Source organism: Triticum aestivum, chromosome 3D (genome assembly GCF_018294505.1).
Source record: "Triticum aestivum cultivar Chinese Spring chromosome 3D, IWGSC CS RefSeq v2.1, whole genome shotgun sequence".
NCBI lineage: Eukaryota > Viridiplantae > Streptophyta > Magnoliopsida > Poales > Poaceae > Triticum > Triticum aestivum.
The window spans coordinates 492,832,334-492,858,769 of NC_057802.1; the positions used below are offsets into that span (position 1 = coordinate 492,832,334).

General features: G+C 48.3%; 1 protein-coding gene across 1 annotated transcript; it reads left to right on the plus strand.

Moving 5' to 3' along the window:
- Positions 1-378: 378 nt before the first annotated feature.
- LOC100873105 (myb-related protein 308) lies at positions 379-1,713 on the plus strand. The gene is made up of 2 exons (XM_044502764.1): positions 379-899; positions 1,004-1,713. The coding sequence occupies exons 1-2, from the start codon at positions 637-639 to the stop codon at positions 1,554-1,556; spliced, it is 816 nt and encodes a 271-aa protein (XP_044358699.1). The 5' UTR covers positions 379-636; the 3' UTR covers positions 1,557-1,713.
- Positions 1,714-26,436: the final 24,723 nt, after the last annotated feature.

Genomic DNA, 26,436 nt, shown 5'->3' on the forward strand with positions numbered 1-26,436 from the left:
GCTAGTGGAGGTGGCTGTACCAAGCCAACTAAGGACCAAATTTAGGTTTAGATGCTCGACGACCCAAGTTTTTTTAGTGTACATGTGTGTTGTCTACGCTGTGCAAGTATCTAAACAACTTGGGGTCTTGTTCAAAAAACAAAACCAAAACTCGGTGGAGCAGCACTCCCTTTGAGGGCAGATCCGTTTTGCAACCACCGAGCCAAAGCTACTCCACTCCGGCAAGTACAACAAGGAATCAAACACGTTAGCTGCGCCGCGCCCACATCTTTACCCTCTCACTCACAAGCATCCTGCGACGCCCACCCAGACCCAACCCAACCCCGACGCACGCCCCTCGCGCCCGCGCAGGCGGTCAAATCCCCGCTCCCGGCAAAGGATCGGGTCAATGGAGCGAGAAGCCACCACCAACACCCAGCAAAAGAACCACCAAAAGGCTCTGCTCTCGCCGTCACGCCCCCCATATATACGCGCGCCCCGCCCTCCACGGCGCGGCCACACCGCTCCTCCACATCCCCTGCCGCATACAACCGCGAGCGAGCTCAAGCTCCGAGCTATCGCCGTCCACCCCAAGAAAGGCAGAAGAAACTGAGCGGGAAGGGAAGGAGCGGAGCCGTAGCTAGCGGCGGCGTCGGCATGGGGAGGTCGCCGTGCTGTGAGAAGGCGCACACCAACAAGGGCGCGTGGACCAAGGAGGAGGACCAGCGCCTGATCGGCTACATCAAGGCCCACGGCGAGGGCTGCTGGCGCTCGCTGCCCAAGGCCGCGGGCCTGCTGCGCTGCGGCAAGAGCTGCCGCCTCCGCTGGATGAACTACCTCCGACCCGACCTCAAGCGCGGCAACTTCACCGACGACGACGACGAGCTCATCATCAAGCTCCACGCCCTCCTCGGCAACAAGTAAGCACCCGATCGCGATTTCAATGCGCATCGGCTCCTCCGTCCGTCCCTGGTTTCTGGGAGATGGGCAGTTATTGACTGAAGCAGCGGTCGCCGTCGTGCAGGTGGTCGTTGATAGCGGGGCAGCTGCCGGGCCGGACGGACAACGAGATCAAGAACTACTGGAACACGCACATCAAGCGCAAGCTCCTCAACCGCGGCATGGACCCGCACACGCACCGCCCCATCAGCGCCGCCGCCGCCGCCAGCGGGCTCACCACGTCCACCGCCGCCCCCGTCTTCCCTTCCTCTCCGGCGCCGGCGTCCAGGCTCGCCAACGCGCCTTTCGCCTCCTTCCAGAGCAGCACCGTGAGCTTCGCGAGGCCGTCGCCGTCGGACGACGGGCACAGCAGCAGCGGCGGGAGCAGCGACGCGCCCCGGTGCCCCGACCTGAACCTCGACCTGGACCTGGACCTGTCCATGAGCCTGCCGTGCTCGCCGCCCAAGACCGCGCCGCCCGCCAAGTCCACGCCCACGTCGCACCAGCAGCAGGGCATCTGCCTGTGCTACCACCTCGGCGTCCGCAACGGGGAGGCATGCACCTGCAAGACGGCGTCGCCGGCGGACCCGCGCGTGTTCCGGTTTCTCCGGCCACTGGAGGAGGGTCAATACATATAGCACGCTAGGCACCCGGCAAAACTCTCTACAAAGCACAAAACGAAGCAAGAGAGAGAGGGAGAAAAAAAGGTTTCTAATTGAGATAGCTGATGTGGATTATTATTATTTCTCATGTTTCGCTTCATCCCAAATATGATTCATTTCTTCTTGCCATATACTCCTACTAGTATGGAATTTTGAATTTCATGCAGCGGCAAAAAATGTTCAGAAAGATCCAGGGTGGCAAAAATTGATAGTGCGTACTCTCTCGACTAATCTAAGACAAGAATTTTGAGACGGAGGGAGTACTAAATTAGTGTAGAACACAGGCACATAAGTGAGAAAAGAGTGGCAGATGGTATTGTTTGATTGCGTATGCGATTCGGGCGTCTGTTTGTGTCATGTGGGATATAGTGCAAGAACAGAGCATGTGGCATGTTTTGGGTAGGCAAATTTGACATATTTGACCTGTGGACGAAATCAAATCACAGAATGAACTGCCCGTGAAACTATTTCACGCGGCTGATCTTTTTGTGTGACGGCCGAGACAAAGGCGTCATACTACACTGTGCAACGCCTCACAGATAGGCGCTACACGCTTGGCCAGCGTTGCATCCCAAACTGCCTAAAAATTCTAAGTCATTGTGCAGAGCCTAAGAGCTAGGCGCTGCACTGTATAGTGTGACGCCTAGCTCTCAGGCGCTGCATTAGTGGTTGCACTACAAAATGAAGCAACCACTAGTGCAACGCCTAGAAGCTAGGCGCTACACTGTATAGTGTGGCGCTTAGCTCTCAGGCGCTGCACACTGACTTAGTAATTTTCGGATCACACGGGTGCGACGCTGGCCAGGCGTGTAGCGCCTATCTGTGAGGCGTTGCACAGTGTAGTGTGGCGCCTTCGTGTCAGGCGTCACGCAAAAAGGTCAGTCGCGTGAAATAGTTTCACGGGCAGTTCATTCTGTGATTTGATTTCGTCCATAGGTATTTAGGCCCTCGAGGAAATAAAAACAACATATTTCTTCATCCATTTAGTAGTCACCACCGCAGGACTCAATAATTTTCATTACAATATGTTTCAAAATATTTAAGCATGCATGCATGCATGGATTGTTCCAGTTCATATTATATCCATGCATACGCAAAATATGGTTAAACGTTTTAAAATTTTAGACCGCACACGTTTGATAAACATATATTTTTAGACATGGAGATATTATGATTACTCGATGAGAATTAGTAGTCAGACACGAGAGACCTAGCATAGTTCTTGTAGGTTCGCTCCAGGGAGAGGGTGGAAATCCCACGGCTTCGACCCGAAGATGGTTAGGAATAAATTTAAATTTGTCTTTGATCGGCGGTGGCCAAATGAAGGGGGCGTCGTCGGCGGCGAATAAGGTCTCCCCGCCTTGCCTATGTCGAGAGGTGCTTCTTCGTCTGGTTAGGAGGTGTGTGGAAATCTGGCTCTATGGTCTAACATTTTATTCTACATGCTTGTCATAGTACCACTGCCTGCGGAGCTGACAGCGTGGATGTACATCTTGATTTTCCCGCTACACTTACGATCGACAAAGGCTGACTAGTCTTGGCCTCGTCGAGTAACATGACATGTAAGATTTGTGCTCCTGATTCGTCTGGTCAGACATGGGGTGTTCCGCATGCCCTCTCCAACGTTATCTTTTCCAGGGTGACAATTTCCTACGAAGATTGTGGCCGTATGTGTCTTCTGGTCTACATCGACAATTTCTAGTCACTGATTCTACAAGCTCATGAGTATCAACACGTTTGTTATATCAAGATGGAGGCCGAGAGATGATAACGAGATTTTCTCACGGCACGTCATCGAAGGATGAGGAAGAAGACTTCGACACATCCAAGAATTAGGATGTAATTTTCATCTTTTGTAAGGATGCTTTGAAGGGTGTGTCTTGCTTAATATATTTTGGCTTTTTCGCAAAAAATACAAAATTAGAAAAATCATTCATTAACTATGGATAGTTAGAAATGAAAAGGGTGTCTGATTTTAAAATGGATAGGTGCTCTTCGAAAAAAATATAGTTGGCCATCTCATTTTATGTGAAAAAATGACAAGAGGTTGCAAATCTGTTGCCGTGTGGGTTATGGTGGTAAGTTAGACTACCAACCTAGCTGGTTCAAAAGTCGCCAAAGGATAAGTGGAAATGACACTTATAGTAGTCCCGATTTTTTTTGTGAATTTACCTCAAAGCTTCATGGTGGTCCAGCTTCATAATACGAAATGCGTAAAAAGCAAATTATGGACCCTGGTGCAAGTGGATATATGTAACACGTCCTCAATTTTCATCTTTTGTAAGGGTGTTTTAGTGGGCCGGTCCTGCTTAATACATTTAGTTGTTTTTGCAAAATAGTACAAATTAGGAAAATCATTCGTTAACTATGGACAATTAGAAATGAAAAAGGTATCTGATATTTAAAATGGATAGGCACTCTTCGAAACCATCCATCGGTTGATAGAAGCAGGTATAAAAATAATAGTTGGCCATCTCATTTCTATGTGTAAATCAGTTTTCGTGTGGGTTATGATGGTAAGTTAGCCTACCAACCTAGCTGGGCTCAAAAGTCGCCTAGGGACAAGTGGAAGCGACACCTATAGTAGTAACCAAAAACTTTGTGAATTTATCTCAAAGCTTCATGGTTGTCTAGCTTCATCATACAAAATGCGTAAATTAGAATGAAATTATGGACTCTCGTGCACGTGGATATATGTAACACGTCCTCAGTTTTCATCTTTATGAAAGGGTTTTGAAGGGTTTGTCCTGCTTAATACATTTTGATTTTTTCACAAAAAATACAAAATTAGGAAAATCATTCGTTAACTATGGATAGTTAGAAATGGAAAAGGTATCTGATTTTTAAAATGGATAGGCGCTGTTCGAAACCATCCATCGGTTGATACAGGCAGGCATGAAAAAATATAGTTGGCCATCTCATTTTTATGTGAAAAATGACACGAGGTTTCAAATCTACTATGGTGTGGGTTATGGTGGTAAGTTAGCCTACCAACCAAGCTTGGTTCAAAAGTCACTAAGGGGCAAGTTTGTGTGTGGCAGGGAGACATGACTAGAGCGCTCGATGTATCGGTGTGTGTGTGTGGGGGGGGAGATAGGTTGGGACACACACAGAGAGAGAGAGAGAGAGAGAGAGAGAGAGAGAGAGAGAGAGGGGTAGAGTGCTGGATGGGTGATGGAGTTGCTTCTCGGAGATGGTGGGAGAGGCCTACTAGACAAACTGAGGGTAGAACCGCAATATTATCAATAAGAGTGGGGATGTGTTTCTGTGTGTGCGTGTGCATGATACATGTGTCGGGACACATGCATGGATGATGTAGGGAGACCATGTGTTTGGTAAGCAGACCTAAGTAGATCGGTAGATCAATTGTTGTTTGTCAAAGGAAGGGAGAGACATAACTAATGAGGTAGATCGATCGACTCGTGGGGAAAACGAGTTATAACGACCTAGCTAGCTATATGTATAGCGGGAGATCGGTCGGTGTACATCCATTTGTTAGAGGCAAATAAGGCCCAGCGAGACGGATAGACAGAGAGAATGGAGCTAGGAGGTGGTGCGAGAGGCCTACTAGCTAGATAGGGGGAGGAGTGTGCGATTGTGAGATCGATGAAAAGAGGGGCGAGAGTTTACACGTGTGTGGGACCGTATGAGACACACGAGGCATGGACACAGAAAGGAGGAGATGGAAGGTGCATGTGTATGTTGTAGGCAGACATCGCTGGAGAGGTTTATCGATCGGTGTGTGTCGGAAAGGAGTTCTGGAGACTGTGGGAGAACGACCTAAAGAAAAAAAATGAATGTGCGCGATGGATAGAATGCTGAGGGAGGGGGAGGGCATGTGCATGCATGAGAGAAAGTTAGTGCTAGCTATAAAGGTTAGAGATTGTGTGGGTGTAAGAGACTAACAAAGATCATAATTCGATATGAAAGTGGATTCATATATTTGAATAGGAGATCATAGTGTTATAAAGATATGCATGCATCAATATAGCGGTGATACACGTGGTGTGGTTTGGGACATGTTATACCATAATGTGATAATGCGTGGTGTTTGCAACTCACAGCTAAATATCTAACAATCTAAACCATACTACACATCGAACAATCTCACATTTTATTTGAATTTGAGATAATGTGTGGCGTTTGCAGCTCACAACTAAATATCGAACAATCTAAACCATACTATATATTGAACAATCTCACATTTTATTTAAATTTTTGGTAATGTGTGGCGTTTGCAACTCACATCTAAATACTTGTAGGCGTAGGGGGTGGGGCACCATACATTATGTGATAAACACATTATACATATGAGACATGGTTTAGATTATGAAGATCTAGCTAGAGCTTGAAATGTACTGTGATTTGAAATTAACATAAAGTGGATTCAAAAAATTGAGTTCGAGTTCATATAGTACACATAGTTCATATCTAACTAGACAGTAATCATGTGTGCTGTGAAGATAATACACAAACGATGGTTTAACTTGACAATAATGACGATTGTAGATCTTATTAAAATAGAGAAACGAATTCAAATGGTTTAACTTCACAACAATCATGATTGTAGATCTTATTCAAATAGAGAAACGAATTCAAATTTAGTTCATATTGAAGCGGTAGTATATATGTTTGGAATGCACTAAAATGTTCATTTGAGTAGCAGGTTGCATGCATTATACATGTAGCGAAATATTTTAATTGAACATAACATGAATTCAAAGTTTTGAATGGCATTTGTAGTGCGAATTTATTTGGTACAGTACATGGTGAAAGTGCAATTGTCACTCAATTACGTTTTGATGATTGATCACAATATGATTTGCGAGGACTAATGTCGGTTGTCAAGTTTATTTCACGACATTATCACGTCTTGTGCGTTGACGGACGTCAGTAACCCTATGAAGACAAAAGAGAGAAAAACGGTGTTTGTTGTCGGCTCAAGAAGTTTTTTGGTTTCTTTTTGAGTCATAGGAACATCCGTACTATCAAGAGGGGTTGCTTTGATCTCGGAGTTGGGGAACTCAAAACTTCTCTCTTCCTCTTATTTTATCCATTTCGGGGTTTATCGGGAGTTTCTTCTTTTGCCGGGGCCTCCTCCTCTCTCGTCTCCACCACCTCTTGCTCCTCCCTGATCGGTGCGGGTGCCCGGGGTCCAGTGCCCCGGGTGCCCGGGCTTTTCGCCGCCTCCACCTCGCCCATCCCTGTTCAGTGCGGGTGCCTGGGGTCTGGGGCCCCCGGGTGCCCGGCCCCTTGCCTGCCACCTCCTCCATCTCCCTGGTCGGTGCGGGCACTACTAGGAAAAGGCCTCCTAGTGGCGCACCAGTTTTGCCTACTAATGGCGCACTACTGGTGCGCCACTAGCACCACGCCATTAGAATTAAATACTAATGGCGCACCCCTGGTGCGCCATTAGTATCTGGTATACTATGGTATACTAATGGCGCACCACATAGTGCGCCATTAGTATAGCCCACCGTGCGCCATTAGTATGCCTCCCAGGGGCCATATTTACCCATGTGCCTTGGCATACTAATGGCACACTAGGGGGTGATGCGCCATTAGTGTCCTTTCTGCAGTGCGCCATTAGTGTGCTGAGTGGTGCGCCATTAGTATGAATACTAATGGCGCACCACATAGTGCGCCATTAGTATAGCCCACCGTGCGCCATTAGTATGCCTCCCAGGGGCCATATTTACCCATGTGCCTTGGCATACTAATGGCACACTAGGGGGTGATGCGCCATTAGTGTCCTTTCTGCAGTGCGCCATTAGTGTGCTGAGTGGTGCGCCATTAGTATGAATATTAGGGATTTTTTTCTTTTCTGATATTTGCACAGGTTACAAACCATATTACTGCACATAATATAGAGAGCACAACATATAAACAACAGATTTATCGAATACAATAGAAGATTAGTCTCCGAATACAATTCATCATATTAGTCTCCGAATTTCAAATACCGAACAAAGTTATAACATTACAAGTCTCGAAACCGCGAGTAGCGAGTTTGTCTTCACATTACAAGTCGATATCGATCATCTAAACTACCATCACATAGAAGAGAGCTGCAGTCATCACGATTAGCATCATCGCGATGAAACTGGTCTTCATCCAGTTCCTCCTCCGCTCCCTCCTCTTTCCCACTAGATAGCGCACGTATCTAACTTCCGCCTCCGCCCTAGTGGTGTACCCTTTGTAACTGTTACCGCTGAAGCGGTGAACCTGTCTCCGACACTCCTCCCAGTCGTCGTAGACTCCGGGAACCTTACCCTTGTACACGACATACGATGACATCTCTATATATGCACTAGCCAAACAAAACGTTAGTAGCAATTCACAGACAATACATAAGCAATATATAAGTATGCAACAAAAGGATCGGAAGAGAAAAACAACACATTAATAGCACGATTCATGGTCCTACTAATAAATAGCATCGATTACATATAAGTTGAACGACTGTCCAAACCAAAGAGACATACAAGTTCATTAAAGTTTAATATTACAACATGAGCCAATCGACATTTCAGAACTACATAGCATCACTACTTTCGACTCGACTCAGGGACCGGAGCATGGATGAAGCCGTCGTCTTTCGTGATGGTCATGAAATCGCGGGCGTTGTCAGCCTGCATTTGTAGCGTTGTTTCTATCTCACTGTTGGACGGTTGATGTCTGAGATAGAACTGCCCCGAGGTACGAAGGACATCTTGATGGATGATTTCCGCAAACTCCGACTGGATGCGAAAGAATTCTTGTCTGATGTCCGCGTCCTGGATTGCCGACAAGCGTGCGGCCCAATATTTGAGATTATTTGGTAGCAGAAGGTGATTATGGTCCCGTACGATCGCCCGCATGTGATGGAGGGCGTAGTAGGCATCCTTCTGACCGCCAGGCGGCTGCTTTACGCAGGAGAACGTCGTATTGTGGCTGAAGATGTGCTTGCCGTACTTACGAACTGGCCTGCTGAAGGTGCCTCCAGATCTGGCGTAGCCGGGGAGAACATCATCAAGAACTTTCTTGATATTTGTGTAGTCTATCTTCGATTGACGGTCCGGGTCGAAATACGTGGCCATGGATTCGGGCTTAAGAGGATGAGTGTGCAATGTGTGTCACTGCACAAAACACGGAATGTTAGAAAAAAAGAACGATCGAAATCTAAGAAATCATATGTTACGGGGCGGTGAGGGGATGACTTACTCGGGAAAGTAAGGCACGAGGAAGTTATCCTTATCTGGGTTTGCCAGAATGACGCCTTCGAGGTATGAACTCGCGACTTGCCGGTCCCCAGCGCTGCCCAAGATCTTGGCACGCATGTAGAAGGGGTCGACTATCACGATGTCCGGGGTCTTGTCTCTAATGATCCGCATCTCCATACTCAGCGAAAATAGCCGAACGAAGGTGTAGTGCAGCGGATGAAGGTTAAACATAGCGAAGATGTCATCAAACCGCAGGACGATCGTACCCCCAATGGCGCTATCCACAAAGCCCTTGCCCTCTGGCACCTTGGACACGAAAACCGGGTATGCCACATCATTCTCGGAGAGATGCCGCTTCTCCAAAGAAAGAACACTGTCATGCAAACTCCACATAGCACCGGTTGCAGCATTGAGCAAATTAGTCGGTAGCATCGGCCTACCCGCCACATGCACCCTCCTCGAGATATCCTTAGGTGAAGGTGGCCCGTCCTGAGCACGGATCGTACTCGGTGCCGGCTGGCTCGCACCGCCCTTGTTATTCTTTCGTTTCCGTCCCTTCTTCCTCATCTCCTGTAATGGGATCGAGTTCTGCTCAGAGACCGCCTTCTTGAGTGTGTTGGGGCTGATAATATTCTGCACCTCGGCTATCTGAGGCTCGGTGAAGGCAGCTGCAGGCGTCTCCTGAGAACTGAACGCCAGACGACGCCTGTTGCAATTGGGTTTCTCCGCGGTACCAACTCGATCGCGGTCGTCTTTTTCAGGGTTGGGTTCTTGAGAAGGAGGCCCGAAGAATTCGTCACCGTACCCATGTTCGGCAAAGTACTTATCGACGTTGGTAAATGTACCGTCGTCGTTGTCGTCATCGTCCGGATCCTGTGCCATATGTATGTCCGGATCTTGTGCCATAGGGATGTCCGGCATGTCCGGTAGCGTTGCGGTGGTCTTGCCATGGCTTGGCGCCGGCACGACTGGCGGTGTTGTCTGTGGGGTGGTGTCCCCCGCCCCCAAACGAATCTGGCTCTTTGGCCAAAGCAGGGGCCAGCTTACGCAGGCGCTGAGGGTCATCACATCATCTTCGTCGGCCCCAGCGGGTCGAATCGGAGGTAACAACTCGTCGCAGCCTGGCTGCACCCGAACCAGTTCAACCCTATACACGGTGGGTGGCATCGGATTACCGTGGAACATGGGGTTTCCCGGTTGAACGATTCTGCCCTTGGCGACATCAATCAACTCGCCGCCCACGAAGTGCAGGAGAGTGCATGGAACGTCGGCGGCGCCCTGCGAAAACATGTAGGGCGTCAGGGATGCCTAATCAAAGGCAAGGAGATGAAGTCATCGGCCGAGAGGCTTAGTTACCGTGATGGCGTCGAGCTCGGCTAATGTCGAGGCACCGCCAACGGCGGGCGTGCAACTGACGGAGGGGCCGCTTGCTGCCGAGGTGCTGGCCGGCGTACACCCGGGTGCATTAAGCTCCAATGCCCGTGCCGGCGCCGGAGACACCAATACCGCCTCCGCCGGAGACACCAATGGCGCCGCCTGCGCGTTGTGCGAGTTGCTGGCCGTGAAGCTGGGAACCGGGGGCGGCCCCTATTGGCCGCCCGCAATCCACGCCTGCAGCCCCTCAATCAAGCTAGGCACAATGGCGGTGAGCGTCGTTCCCAATTGTTGTTGCACTTGCTCTTGGACAATCTCCGGAATCCGCGCCACTTGTGCCTTGAGTTCTTGAAACTCGCGTGACTGGCTTTCCGAGCTGGTCTTTTTCTCCTTTCGCCCACCAGCGTTATAGTATGACGACCATTTTGTGGACAAGCCTTTGCCGGCCACATGACCAGCTGACGACGGCTTACTGAGCTTATCCTTGTTTTTCATTATGTTCAACGCCCTATTTAGAGTGTTGTCCCAAGCTGGGGAGCTATGAGACGACCCCGTGCTACTGCTTTTAGTCTCCTGCGGAAGGAATGTGAACCATTTAGAAATTTGGCTTCATTAACTAGAATGCAACCATATATGTAGCTAATTACGCGGGGGTGTATTCCTTACCAGAACTTTCTCAAGCGCCTTGGTCTTCGGATCCGTGGTAAGCTCCTTTGTTACCGGGTCCTCCTTGTACCGGGCCCTGACATAGTTCCTGGTCTGCTTCTCACGGTATTTCTCGAAGCGGGGCGGCAGGCCTTGCTCGGCACGCTCTGCGTCCTCCTTGTCCCGTATAGGTTCCGCCACTCTGTAACCGCCGGGACCGAGTTTGTGGACCCCTAAGTTCAAGTCCCGCATCTCTTTCCCCCACTGACTTGATTCCTCGGATGCGCCGCTCTCGCACTTGATCTTGAACTCCTTGTAGTCATCTTCGCTGATCGAAGGATTTTTCGCCTGGATCTTCTCATAACTATCACCTTTGTTAATCATTCTCTTCACCGCGCTTCTGCAAGTAGACAGGGCCGTGCTCATCTTCGTGAGGGCGACACTGTTCACTTTATTCCCTGAGAGGCATGTGTTTGCAAACTCAGCGGGGAACTTGTATCGTTCGTGCAGCTTCGTGAAGAGGAGGTTGCGCAAATTCCCTCGGTCCTTATGCCTTAGGTTCTCGGTGTTGATCGAGACGGTGCTCCGGAGAATGCACCGGAGCTGAACCGAGTACCCCTTGACTAATTCTTTAGGCGCCGTTGGATCCCCATCGCAGTTCACTTCAGTAAATTCCTCCTTGACGGTGCCGAGCACGTTCGGGCGCCGGTCTTTCCGTTGCCTCTTCGGTTGGCTGCCATCTGTGCGTGCGCTGCCATCATCAGTGGTGGCATCCTCGGCGGCACCATCAGTGGTGTCATCCCCGACGCCACTAGCGGTTGTGTAGTCAGGATTGGTGTCTTCCGCGGTGTCCTCATAGCGGTGAGGTTCTTCCTCCATCTCCTGGGACAGCTCCCAGAATGCCTTGCCGCCCGAACCGCCGGCCTCATCGTTGTGGGCCATGTTTCGCTCTAAATAGGAAAAAAGTTTGGTAAAAAAGTTGGTTATTGTCAAGGAACAAGATCATGGTCTCATCATTTAGGGTTTGTCGACACCGAGGCATCCTAAAAGCTAAGCTTTTATCATTTAGGGTTTGTTGATGCCGAGGCACCCTAAAAGCCTAAGCTTTCATCATTTAGGTTTTTATCGACACCGAGGCACCCTAAAAGCCAAGGTTTTATAATTTAGGGTTTGTCGACTCTAAGTTGGGCCTAATCACTTGGCTCTATTGCCACCTATGGTTTAATGCAGCAAGAATAAAGGGGCAGTTGATCCTACTTAATTAAGTACTAAGATACCCCGGCCCATGCATTAGTCGCAAGTACCCCATATGTCCTATTTTTAGCAAAGTCATGCTAAAATTCACGGAAAATTTCAGCATGACCTTTGCTGAAAATAGGACATATGGAGTACCTGAATTTGCCGGAACGGAAGTTAATCGACATTCCGGCAAACTCAAGGGCCTCTCGGGGTACCTGCAAAATCATCTCTTCCTTTCTTTCTTCAGTTTGAAATAGTAGTGGCCATGGTGATGGACACAGAGGGCCAAATTGCCAGCCAGATTTGCCTTAAAGATATTGCTGAATCATTGCGTGGCATATGCTTCTCAATTCTCATCTACTTTTCCTCAGAAGAGAAAATCTCATCTGCTGGACCATGACCAAAGCTTGACTTGACTAGATGGTACTTATACTACAGTGCACACTGAATTCATTCAGTTCACTCACACTTGCTTTGTGTACTCATCAGTAAAGTGAAGAACGAAGAAATTTACAGCTAGAAAGAACAGTACAGGTACACCAAAAGCAGTGTTTTTGTCCCAACCAGTACAGGTTGTACTACTAGAAAATAGAAGAAATTTACAGCTATCCTAATAAAAACTTACAACCTGCAAGGAAACTAGAGATGCACACAAGTAATGGCTTAGTAAGGTGGATGCTTCATGAGGGGCACCGTTTTATAGGATCTCAACCACAGGGGAATTCTTTTTTAAAAGAAGGGTACAATATCATGCTTATTAATTGATAGTCATGGTAAGTGAACTACTCGAATGTTACATTTCAAGATATTCTTCAGTGCTATCCATCATGTGACAGAACAGTATGTAAGATTACTGAGTTCAGTGTGATAAGCCCACACAAATGCTGGTTAACCAACTTACAGCTGACATGGTCAAATTTCAGTTAAGATTCAGTTAAGATACATACAGTAAAATCAAAACAAAAATGGACAGTAAACTGATAATGACAGTAAACTGTAGTTTGTTACACAGATTTTCCTACTGAAAATATAACTGAATGGACTGAAAAAAGGGTGAAAAGATAACTGAATGCTAGGCTAAAATGGACAGTAAACTGTAATTTGTTAACAGTTTACTGTGATTATCAGGTGTCATAATCTACTGAGTAGTCATGTCCCAGTCATGCATCCATGCATCCAGTGGCAACATCTTGCATACATGATCAGGAGTACATCAAAATCTATTGAGTAGTTCTTGTGCTCATCCAGTAGCAACATCTTTCATACATGATTAGTAGTCATGTACCAAATTTTTATTTAAACTGAATTTGCAAATCACCAAGAGCTCTACTAGTTTCAGACTAGATTTACACTAAATACACTAGAGCATTTGACCAGTAGTCATGTGAACTCTTTGAATTTGTAAACACTTCCAGACTTGAGCATTGAGAGTTCACAATTGCAAAAAATGTCCCTTGTTCCTGAACTTGTATTGTACTCCCCAATATTTCAATCTGATATTCTATAGTTTTATATAAAAAAATACAGTCCATGGGAAGGCTACAATCATTTGATCAAACACGGAATGTTTATGCAGTACAGAGAAGTGTTGAAAATTCAGTTACCACTGTTGCCTTGTTGATCTGCTGTACTTCTTTGATCTATTGTTGCTATTTCCCCTGCTGTTAATCTGCTTCTCCACTCTCTAGTTGCTGTAGTTCTTGATCTGCTGTGGAGGAACACAGGCAGGGAAGTGAGAGGAGCAACACAGGCAGAGGAACAAGGTACTGGATCCAACTCAGGTAGAGGAGCAACACAGGCAGGGCAGTGGGAAGGCCGGCGTCGCCACGGTCGAGGGGAGGGAGGGAGGGAATGGGGAGGACGGGTGGAGAGGGAGGAAGGAGGAAGGAGGAGAGGTACCTGGGCGGGCGTGGCCGGTCGCCGGAGGGGTCGGGGTCGGCGGCGGCGGGATGGTTGCGGGTCGGCGGCGGTCGTCGTCCAGCACCCCGTGCGGTCGTCGGCGGTGGGATGGTTGCGGGTCGGCGGCGGGATGGTCGGGGGCCGCGGCGGCTTGCCGTCCGGTGGGCGGCGGAGGAGCTGTAGTGGTGGGGGGCGCGGGAGCGGCGGCGTCGTGGGTCAGGGCAGCGGGGGGGGGGGGAGTGGATTTGGCGAGGGAGGGACGAAGGGATCGGGCGAATTAGCTAGCTAGGGGGGAAGATTACTAATGGCGCACCCCCTAGCGGTGCACCATTAGTATGTTTTTTTGATAGCAATGGCGCACCCCCGAACGGTGCACCATTAGAAATCTTTTTTTAGATAGCAATGGCGCACCACCCAGCGGTGCGCCATAAGTAACCTTTTTTTTGCACAGCAATGGCGCACCAGCCAGCGGTGTGCCATAACTAATTTTATTATTATTATTATTATTATTATTATTTTTTTTGTTGCATCTAATATTTTTTTAGAAAATGAAAATGAATACGAAACAGTAATATTTTTTATAAAAACAGTAATAATTTTTTAAAAAATATCATCAAATTTGTTATTTGAAAATATTTATGAATATGAAAAAATATCATCAAATTTGTTATTTGAAAATATAATCAAATTTGTTTTTTTGGATTTTTAGTTGCATTCATTTGTGAATTGGTAAAACATTACTAGGGAGGGTGCGGGGGGTCGTCGTCGGCGGCGGAGCGGGGGAGGGTGCGGGGGGTGCTCGGCGGCAGTGGAGCGGGCCGGGGAGGGTGCGAGGGGTGCTCGGCGGTGGTGGAGCGGGCCGGGGAGGGTGCGGGGGGTCGTCGGCGGCGGTGGAGCGGGGCAGGGTGCGGTGGGTCGTCGGCGGCGGTGGAGCGGGGGAGGGTGCGGGGGGGGGGGGGGATCGAGATCGAGATGGAGGGGATAGCGATCGAGATGGAGGGGGATCGAGATCGAGTGTCCTCATGAATATTCAATATTTTTTCATATTGAATATGAAAAAATATCATAAAATTTGAAAAAATATTCATGAATTCAAAAAGTGCCCATGAAATATAAAAATATTCATGAGTTCAAAAAGTGCCCATGAAATACAATCGAGAAATGAAGGCTACAATTTAAATACAATCGATCTTAGTTAGCTATCTGTTCAAAATCTTCTTGCCCTTATTTTTTGTAAATGGAGTTCTTCTCTTGAACGGACGTCCTTTAGGTAGGGTGGTCCTGCTTCTTCTTGTGGTGTATGCTGGTACTTCATCGTCGTCGTCATGTTCCATCTTCGGGTCGCCGTACTTGTCGAAGTCTTGCTCATTGGCGACTCCATCCATTCCGATGATCTTCCTTTTGCCTCTCCTCACGACAACACGACTGGGCTTTGACGGGTCGGTAATGAAGAAGCATTGGTCCACTTGGGAAGCCAGTACCCATGGCTCATTTTTCGCGGTGACGTTTGCGCCCGCGGTCTTGGATTTGGCTTCGGGTATAACCATGGTGGTGAAATACCGGTCTTCTTTTAGGACGCTCTTGCCCCATCTGACACAGAACATCGGGACCATCTCTCCAGTGTAGCTCCGCTCCTAGATCTCCTCGATCCTTCCGTAGTATCTGTCCTTGTCGTTACCGGTGTAGGATTCCATCGTTACCCCGGAGTTCTGATAACCATCGCTCTTCATGTCCTTTCCCTCGGTGTAGAATGTGTAGCCGTTGATATCGTACGCCTCATACGTCCTCAGGTTGTGCTCGGCGCCCTGTGACAAGGCGAATATGAGTTGTTCTTCCGCGGAAGAATCCTCATGTAAAGGGTATGACAGAAGCTTCTGCTTGAACCAACGCGTGAAACATGAGTTGTGCTCTTTGATTATATCTCCGTCCATCCTCTGTTGGCCTCGGTCATTGTACGTCCTCTCAATAAAGGTTTCGTGCTCTACCACCCAAGGATCGACCACGTCTATGTGTTGTAGCGCGACTAGGTTTGCTCTTTCAAAGTTGGCGAGTCGACCCTCGAAGTCGACATGCATTTCGCGGCGACCCTCACGGTGACCCCATCCAGCGAGCCTGCCGAGGTGCCTGTTGACGGGCAGACCAACGGGGTTCTCGATGCCTAGATAATTCGTGCAGTAGGAGATGCACTCTTCGGTCAGAAAGCCCCTGGCTATGCTTCCCTCTGGACATGACATGTTGCGAACGTATCCTTTGATGACACCATTCATCCTTTCGAACGGCATCATGCTGTGCAGGAACGTCGGCCCAAGTTGGATGATATCCTCCACGATATGGACCAGCAGATGCACCATAACGTCGAAGAATGCGGGTGGGAAGTACATCTCAAGCTCGCATAGTATCACCACGATCTCTTCCTGTGGCCTTCTGAGTTGCCTCACGCCAACCGACTTCCGAGAGATGATGTCGAAAAAGTTGCATAGGCCAAATAGCGTTTCACGGACGTGCGCGTCCATGATCCCATGGATTGCAACTGGAAGTATCTGCGTCATCAGCACGTGACAGTCGTGAGACTTCATCCCGCTGAACTTCTGCTTCGCTGAGTCTAGGTATCTGCTTATCTTCCCCGCGTAACCGTAAGGTAGTTTTACTCCTACGAGGCAGGTGAAAAACTGATCGATCTCCTCCTGACTTAGAGTGAAGCACGCGGGAGGGAAGTCATTTCCGGTCTTCTTGGCCTTTTTGCCTTTGCGACGACTTTCCGTGTCCTGCTTCGCCTCATCATCATCATCATTAGCGTGAAGCTCCTCCTTGATGCCCATTGATTTCAAGTCTGCCCTTGCTTTCAGCCCATATTTGGTCCTCTCCGGCATGTTGAGCAGGGTACCAAGCAGACTCTCGCAGACGTTCTTCGTGATATGCATGACATCAAGGCTGTGAGGCACACGGTGGATCTTCCAGTACGGCAAGTCCCAGAAAACAGACCTCGTTCTCCATACCTTCAGCAGCGGCTCTTGCGCCTTTCGCTTCTTTCCCGGCTCTGGCGCCTCTTGCTTCTTTCCCGGCAGTGCGCAATCTTTCCAATTTTTCAATAGCTCGCCTATTTCCTCGCCGCTCCTCGTACGCGGGCGTCTTCGGGGTTCGGTTTCACCATCGAACAGATCCTTGCATTTTCTCCATGGGTCATCGTCGCGAAGCCACCTTCGATGTCCCATGAGCACGGTTTTCGAAGACCTGGGATCTCTATCTAGCTGGCGATACGTTGTGTCATCCATGCACCTGACGCATCCAGAAAATCCGTGGACCACCTGCCCCGCGAGATATCCGTAACCGAGATAGTCGTGCACCGTCGTGAGCAGTGCGGCTCTCATAGGGAAATATTCTTTCTCTGCGGCGTCCCACGTATTGGCTGGCGTTTTCCACAGCGTGTCTAGCTCCTCTTTCAGCAGCCCCAGATACAGATTGATGTCGTTCCCTGGTTGTTTCGGCCCTTCAATTAGCATACTCATGTGAATGTACTTCCTCTTCATGCACAACCAGGGGGGAAGGTTGTACATCCACACAAACATAGGCCAGGTGCTATGTGTGCTTCTCTGGCTGCCAAACGGATTGACTCCATCGGTGCTCGCGCCCAGCATGATGTTCCTTGGATCGTTCCCAAATTCTGGGTGTTTGAAGTTCAACGCTTGCCACTGGCTCCCATCCTTAGGGTGACTCAGCATCTTGTCTTTTTTATTTATCTCCGGATCATTTGCGTCATCTTCTCGCTTCTTCTCCTCCCTATCCGCGTGCCAACGCAAGAGCTTTGCTACCTTAGGGTCCGCGAAATACCGCTGCAGACGAGGAGTGATCGGAAAGTACCACACCACTTTTCGAGGAGCTTTCTTTCTCTTCTTGTATCGAGTGACGCCGCACACCGGACATATGGTAGACTCCGCGTGCTCATCCCGATAAATGATGCAATTGTTCATGCACACATGGTATTTCACGTGCGGTAAATCCAGAGGACACACGATTTTCTTTGCCTCCTCGAAACTGGTCGGGCACTTGTTCCCCTTGGGAAGACGTTCGTGCCAGAATGACATGTTCTCGTCGAAGCATGCGTCGGTCATTTTGTGTTTTACCTTCATCTCCAGAGCCATGAGCGTTACTTTCAGGCGGGTATCCTCGGGCCTGCATCCTTCATACAATGGAGTAACCGCGTCTATCTCCAGTTGATCCAGCTTGGCTTTCTCTCGGGCGGCAGCTCTTGCGTTATCCGTCTGCTTGAGAAGCAGCTCTTGAATATGAGGGTCCTGCACCCAGCCCATCGATGGTCCCTCGTCGTCTGCTCCGGCATCTTCATCTTCATGATCATGCCCTTCGTCTGCTCCAGCATCTTCCTCATCATCATGTCCGACATCTTCTACATGATGACTGTGTACTGCATCTACTTCGCGATCATGTCCTGGAGATTCTTCGTCTTCTCGCCCGCCCTCGCCATGGTTGTCTTGCTGCCCTTCCTCATTTCTTGTCGGCCGGCCCCCATGGACGACTTCATAATCATCTTCATCACCTTGCCACCGATAGCCATCCATGAAACCACGCAAGAGCAGGTGGTCCCGCACCTGTACGGAATCCGGGTCCATAAGGCTCCTCAGCTTGCATCTTCGACACGGACATCTTATCTCTGTCTCGTTATTTTGAAGCATCTCGGCCTTCGCGGAGCTCAAAAACCTATTCACGATGCCTTCGGTCATCGTGCGGACCATGGTCGCCTGCGGGGTAGAGCAAAACGATATTTTAGAACCAAGAAAAAATTTGGCATGACTTTCCCTAAAAATAGGATCAAAAAGAATGCATAGTGCCAAAATTCTCGCCGAAACGGAAATGAATCAACATTCCGGCAAAATACTGGCAACTATCGCATTTCAAATACCGCTACCTGCAAACACAAACATATATGCAACACCACAAACATATGCAACACCACAAACATACATAGATCTAGCTAGGCCATAAAAAGTGCATGTGCACGTTGTTGGAGGGAGAAAAAAGTAGATCTACAACATAAAGAAAGCTTTCCCCTTACTTAACTATCAAAAAAGGTAATTTAACCACTTAATTTGGATGAATCTATGGTGCAAATGAGGTGAGGAGGAGGAGGCACCCGAGACAATCTTGGAGGAGGTGGAGAGAATGAAGTGGGGAAAGTGAGTGTGTAGGTGGCTGTCCAAAATATCTAGCTGGTCCCAGGTTACTAATGGCGCACCACCAACAAATGCGCCATTAGTAACCCTAGTTACTAATGGCGCACTAGCTGGCGGTGCGCCATTAGTAGTTTTGCAAAAACAAAAACAAAAAATGATAGTAGTGGCGCACGTGGTGACTGGTGCGCCATTACTAGTTAAAACTAGTAATGGCGCACTGCGCCCCGGTGCGCCATTAGTATTTTTGGAAAAAAGAAAAGAAAAAAAATTGTTAGTAGTGGCGCACCATGGTTGTGGTGCGCCATTAGTGTGATAGACACTAATGGCGCACCGGCACACGGTGCACCATTAGTATTTTTGGAAAAAAGGAAAAAAATTGTTAGTAGTGGCGCACCATAGTTGTGGTGCGCCATTAGTGTCTATCACACTAATGGCGCACCAGCACACGGTGCGCCACTGCTATATAGTAGTGGCGCACCGCATGTCTGGTGCGCCATTAGTGTGCATATTGTCTATAGCCCTTTTCCTAGTAGTGGGGTGCCCTGGGTCTTGGACCCCCGGGTGCCCGGCCCCCTTGCCCGCCACCTCGCCATCTCCCTGGTCAGTGCGGGTGCCCGGGGTCTTGGACCCCCGGGTGCCCGCCCCCCCTGCCCGCCTCCTCCTCACCGCCCTGCATGGTGTGGGTGCCCGGGGTTTGGGACCCCCGGGTGCCCGGCCCCTCCCTAGTGCCCTTCGCCTGCGCCTCCCTGTTCACTCCGGGTGCCCGGGGCCTTGACCCCCAGGTGCCCGGACTACTCTGCTTTTGTCCCGGCGCTCGGACCCCTTTAGTCCGGGTACCCGGGGCGGCGGCTGCACAACAGGCAAATATCCCATGGGGGTATTTATACCCCCCTTCTTCTTCCTCCGAATCCAAACCTTTTCCCAAGCTTTGCTCCTCCATTCCCAAATCACCAAAAGCTTGAGATCTCCCTCCTCAACCACCCAAACTTCACAATACTTGGAGGATAGAAGGAGGTCCCCCCGATCTACTCTTCCACCAAACCGATTTGCGTTCCCCGGCTTCTACATCATCATCAACTTGTTACTCTTGGGTGTTTGACACCCTAGACGGAAGAGGTATCCTCGGAGCCACAATTCATTGTGGTGAAGCTTCGTGGTATCGTTGGGATCCTCCAATTAAGTTGTGGAGATAGCCCCAACCTTGTTGTAAAGGTTTGGTTGCCTCCTTCAAGGGCACCCATAATGGAATCATGACATCTCGCATTGTGTGAGGGCGTGAGGAGAATTCGGTGGCCCTAGTGGCTTCTTGGGGAGCATTGTGCCTCCACACCGCTCCAACGGAGACGTACTTCCTCTTAAAGGGAAGGAATCTCGGTAACACATCCTCGTCTCCACCGGCTCCACTTTTGGTTATCTCTTACCTTTACTTGTGCAAGCTTACGTTGTGTTGCATTCCTTGCTTGCTTGTATGCTTGTTGTTGTTGCATCATATAGGTTGTCCACCTAGTTGCATTTCTAGACAACCTATTTGATGCAAAGTTTAATTTGGTAAAGAAAATCTAAAAATTGTTAGTTGCCTATTCACCCCCCTCTAGTCAACTATATCGATCCTTTCAATTGGTATTAGAGCCTCGTCTCTTTATTAAGGACTTTGCCGTCCGAAGAGTATGGTTGACACCGTAGACGGTGGGGAGGAGCTTTCCGGTGTGAATCAGTCCTCGTCTACGGCCGATGGGGGAACCGCGGTCTCTCGTGAGGAGTTCAGTGTGGCTTTGGACACATTGAAAACCTCCATGACGACCGAGGTTGAAAGCATGTTCAACAAGTTCTTAGAAGGCCTTAAATTATCCACCGCACCAATGAAAGTGGGTGATCCCGCTAACAAGGTGACGGATGCTAACTCCGACAAACGGGAAGCTACTAGTGACAAAGTTCCCTTATCTAGTGGTAGAAATGGAAGTGGCATCTTTGCCCATGTTGAACCTCCACTTACTTATGGAGGACCGGTTCCCTCCACTCATTTGAATCATGTTGGTCCTCCTCCTAAGATTGTGAAAAATGAGGATTTTGACTCTTGGGTCTATCGCTTTAAACGTCATTTAAATCATGTTAATACTAATCTTTGGAGAATCACTGAGCAAGGTTTCTATCCGCATGACCCAAGAAACTTCACCCCTAGAGAAGCCGCGGATCATCAATTCAACGAGAATGCTCTCTTCATCATCCAAGATGCAATTCCATCCGAAGACATTGCGCATCTCCGACCTTTCACCATGGCCAAAGAAGCATGGCACCATGTCATTTCCATTTACAAGGGAAGCACAAGCATTCAACGCTCCAACTATGAAGTGGTTCAAGATGAAGACGATGAGTTTGCAATGAATGAAGATGAAGAACCTCGTGAGCTTTACCAGAGATTAACCACTCTCGCGGTCTCACTCCGTGATCATGGGAGCAAGGATATAGATGACAATTGGATCAAGCGCAAGTTCCTCAAGGCCATGATGCCTTACCATAAGGCCATGTCCTCCGTCATCCGTCAAAGGCCGGACTTCCACACCTTGTCCTCAAGTGAAGTGTTGGATGAGTTTGTGGCAATGAGGATCTTGGACAAGACCGCCGACAATGCGGTGTTGCGTCCTCAAAGAGCAAAGAAGCCCAACCTTGCCTTGAAGGCCAAGGATAGTGTGGAAGAAGAGGATGAAGAGGAAGAAGAGGAGAGTAACCCCGAAGATACAAAATATGCCTATCATGAGCACATGGCTCTCGCTTCAAGGCAATTTTGGAGCAAGAAGAACTCAAGGCCCAACTTCAATAAGAACAACTTAAGTGGCGCCAAGGGCAAGCAATGTGTGAGGACTTGCTATAATTGTGGCAATGTGAGCCACTTTGTTGCGGAGTGCCCATATGAGAAGAGGGAAGACAATGGTGGCAAGCTCATCCAAAAAGGCAAGGCCAAGTCTTTCCCCAACAAGAATAACTTCACTAAGAAGGCTCCTCCCAAGGCGTTGGTGGCACAAGAAGAGTACAATGAGGATGATGATGATGATGAAGACGGTGAGTCAGTTGCCATGGCCTCCATTGCCATTGCGACAACTCCACGGGTGTCCCTCTTCGACGCACCCAATGAGAACATCACCGCCAAGTGCCTCATGGCTAAAGCCACCAACAAGGTGACCCCCAACATCAAAACTACCATCATTACTAATCCTTCTTTTACGAATTGCATTGATGAAAGTGAGGGGTCTAATGAGGAGGAAAATGAATTTGAGTCTTTCATGAGTAAGCTCAAGGGTAAATCCTAGAAGCACTTTGTTGCTCTCTTGGAACAACTTGGTGAAGCCAATGACATGATCGAGGCTCACGAAGATACCATCTCTTAGATGGAGGGGCATAGTCATGACTATGCCGATGAGATATTGGATCTCTCTAACGCACTTGAGGAAGAGCGCGGTCATCGTTTGGCTCTTGAGGAGTCACACAACGATGACCATGCTAAATTGAAGAAAGATCTTGATCATGCTCTTGTTGTATCTCGTGTGCTAAATTCCGAGAAGGCCAAACTTGGGGTTGATCTTGCTAGACTCAAGGAGGAGTTTGACATACTTGACAAGGCTCACAAGGCCATGAAGGGTACTCATGCTAGGCTTAAAGAGTCTCATGATCATCTCCAAGTGAATCTAACCAAGGAGAAAACCACTTTCCCTCATATGGTTTTAATTGATAATGCAAATGATACTAACCCTTGTTGTGAGCATGTGCATCTTGTGGAGGAGAATGCAAAGTTGAAGGAGCAACTTGAGAAAGGCCTTGTGTCTTGCATACAAGGTGAGAAGAACCTCAACGACCTTTTGAGCAATCAAAAGGAAGTTGTGGCCAAGGAGGGAATTGGGTTCGCACCCAAGTCCAAGAACAAGAAGAAGAATGACAAGGCCAAACGACCTCCTCCTCCCAAGCAAACTTTTGTGAAGGAGGGAGAGGGAGCTTCTAAGGAGAAGAAGAACAATGTGAAAGGTGGTGGTGTCAAGAAGGGCAATGCCACTCCTTCCAACAAAGTCGGCGACTTTAACCATTCTTATGTGTTATGCCGTGCTAGTGATGGGCATGTTTATGCTAAATTTGTTGGTTCTCCTTATGAGTACATTGAATGGTCTATTTGGGTTCCTAAGACCCTTGTTACTAACATCAAAGGACCCATTACAAAATGGGTACCTAAAACCAAGCATTGATCTCTTGTAGGTGTTTGCTTCTGGTGGGGGATCATGGTTGCTCGATAGTGGAGCTACAAATCATATGACCGGAAGCAAGGACTTGGTGGTGGACGTGCAGAAGATTCCATCTATGCCCACCAATGTCGAGTGGGGTGATGCCTCGTCTTCTAAGGTATTGGTTCTTGGCAAGGTTGTCATTTCTCATTATCTCACGATCGAGAAGGTCATGCTCATTGAGTCCCTTGCATACAATTTACTTTTCGTTCGTCAACTTGCACTCATGGGCTTTACCACTTTCTTTGATATTGATACCGTGGCCCTCTTGTGGAGCAAGACTCTTAAAGTTGCCTTTGTTGGACATGTCGAGAACGGTCTTTATGTGATTAACTTTTCGGAGCGACCCACTAAGACCGCGACATGCCTAATGGCTAAAGTTGACGTGGGATGGCATTGGCATCACCGTTTAGCCGATGTCAATATGATATCTTTGCAAAGTCGTCTCAAGGGGGACCATGTCCGTGGACTAACAAATGTTAGTTTTGCCAAAGATCGTGCTTGCAGTGCTTGTATTGAAGGAAAGCTACATGAGAAGGCTCACCCTCCCACGACTATGATCTACTCGAAGAGGCCCTTGGAGCTCCTTCACTTGGATCTCTTTGGACCTCCATCCTTTGATAGTCTTGGGGGTAGAAAGTATTGCTTGGTGATTGTGGATGATTATTCAAGATACACTTGGGTATATTTCTTCAAGAGGAAGAGTGAGACCCAACAAACCGTCATTGACTTTGCAAATGAAGCTCAACGCCAGCACAATGCAAAGATCTTGACGATAAGAAGTGACAACGGCACCGAGTTCAAGAACTACACCTTAGATGAGTTTCTTAGTGATGAGGGGATCAAGCATCAATATTCCGCACCATACACCCCTCAACAAAATGGTGTAGCGGAGAGGAAGAACCGGACGCTGATGGATGTGGCAAGGACCATGATGGCGGAGTTCAAGTCTCCATACAACTTTTGGGCCGAAGCCATCAACACCGCTTGTCATGCATCCAACCGGCTCTATCTCCGCAAAGGCTTGAAGAAGACTCCATATGAGATACTCACTGGTAACAAGCCCAACCTCAAGTACTTCCGGGTATTCAGGTGTAAGTGCTTCATTCTCAAGAAAGGTGTTCGGTTGTCTAAATTTGAGGCTAGAGCTCATGAGGGCATATTTGGTGGTTATGCTACAAACTCTCATGCTTACCGTGTCCTCAATAAGTCCACTGGACTTATTGAGGAGACGTGTAACGTGGAGTTTGATGAGAATAACGGCTCCCAAGTGGAGCAAAGTGGCACTTGTGATGTAGGTGATGAAATTCCTCCCCAAGCCATAAGAAGAATGGGTATTGGTCATATCCTACCCATTGAGGAACCCCTTGTGGCCGAAGGAGAAGGACAATGTTCCACTCAAGTGGAACCATCACCAACGCAAGATCCACACGCTTCTGAAGAACAAAGTGAAGGCCCTCAACCACTTGAACAAGATCAAGGGCAAGATCAACCTCAAGATGGTGATGAACCACCAAGTGATGCCCAAGGTCGAGTTCTCCCCACTGAGGAAGTTCAAGATCAAGAGCAAGCTCAAGATCACGAACAAGCTCAAGACTACGCTCAAGATGATCAAATTTCCGCTCCTCATCTCACTCCTTAGGAGGAATTGGAGCGTCGTGCTGCTAAGATTGCATCCAAGCTCACTACCAAAGATCATCTCATGAGGAATGTGCTTCGAAGCTTAAGAAAGGGGGTAAGCACTCATAGACAATTAGCAAACTATTGTGAACATCACGCTTTTGTTTCTTGTGTTGAACCCCAAAAGGTCTATGAGGCGCTCGAGGATCCGGATTGGCTTAATGCCATGCATGAAGGACTCAACAACTTTGAGCACAACAAGGTGTGGAGATTGGTGCCAAGGCCAATGGGGAACCATAATGTCATTGGAACCAAGTGGATATTTAAGAACAAGCAAGATGCTCATGGAATTATCATTCGCAACAAGGCTCGTTTGGTAGCACAAGGCTACTCACAAGTCGAGGGTATCGACTATGGTGAAACCTTTGCTCCCGTTGCTCGTCTTGAATCTATTCATTTGTTGATTGCTTATGCTTCTCATCATAACTTCAAGTTGCAACAAATGGATGTGAAGAGTGCTTTTCTTAATGGTCCTATTAATGAGTTGGTGTATGTCAAACAACCCCCGGGGTTTGAGGATCCCTATTTCCCCGATCATGTGTACCAACTCGATAAGGCACTCTGTGGCCTTAAACAAGCCCCACGTGCGTGGTATGACCACCTTACCGAGTTGTTGCAAGATCGTGGGTTTGAAATTGGGAAAACGACCCCACTCTTTTTACTAAGAAGGTCAAAGGGGAGTTGTTTGTGTGCCAACTATATTTTGATGATATTATCTTTGGTTCCCCTAACAAAGCTTTCAATGAGGAATTTGCCGCTCTCATGACCTCAAAGTTCAAGATGTCCATGATGGGAGAGTTGAAGTTCTTTCTCGGGTTCAAAGTCAAGCAAAGAAGAGAAGGAACCTTCATCAACCAAGCCAAATACACTCAAGACATGCTCAAGAGATTCAAGCTAAGTGATGTCAAGCCAGCTTCCATTCCAATGCCTGTCAAATGCCAACTTGACATAGATCCCAATGGTAAAGCGGTGGATCAAAAGGTATAATGCTCCATGATTGGCTCCTTGATTTACCTTTGTGCATCTAGACCGGATATCATGTTGAGTGTGGGAATTTGTGCATGGTTTCATGCCGCACCTAAGGAAAGCCACTTTGTGGTGGTCAAGCGAATCTTTCGATATTTGGCTCATACCCCAAACTTTGGCTTATGGTACCCAAGAGGAGCTAACACTAGTAGAAAAAGGGTCTAATGTGAAACTCATTAGTCCTGGTTTGGTATTGAATCGGCATTAATGTGACCATTAATGCCGGTTCCAACGGCCAGGCGGGCGGCGCTCATTAGTACCGGTTCGTGGCGAATCTTTAGTACCGATTCGTGCCACGAACCGGTACTAAAGAGGTGGTGGCCTTTAGTACGGGTTGGTG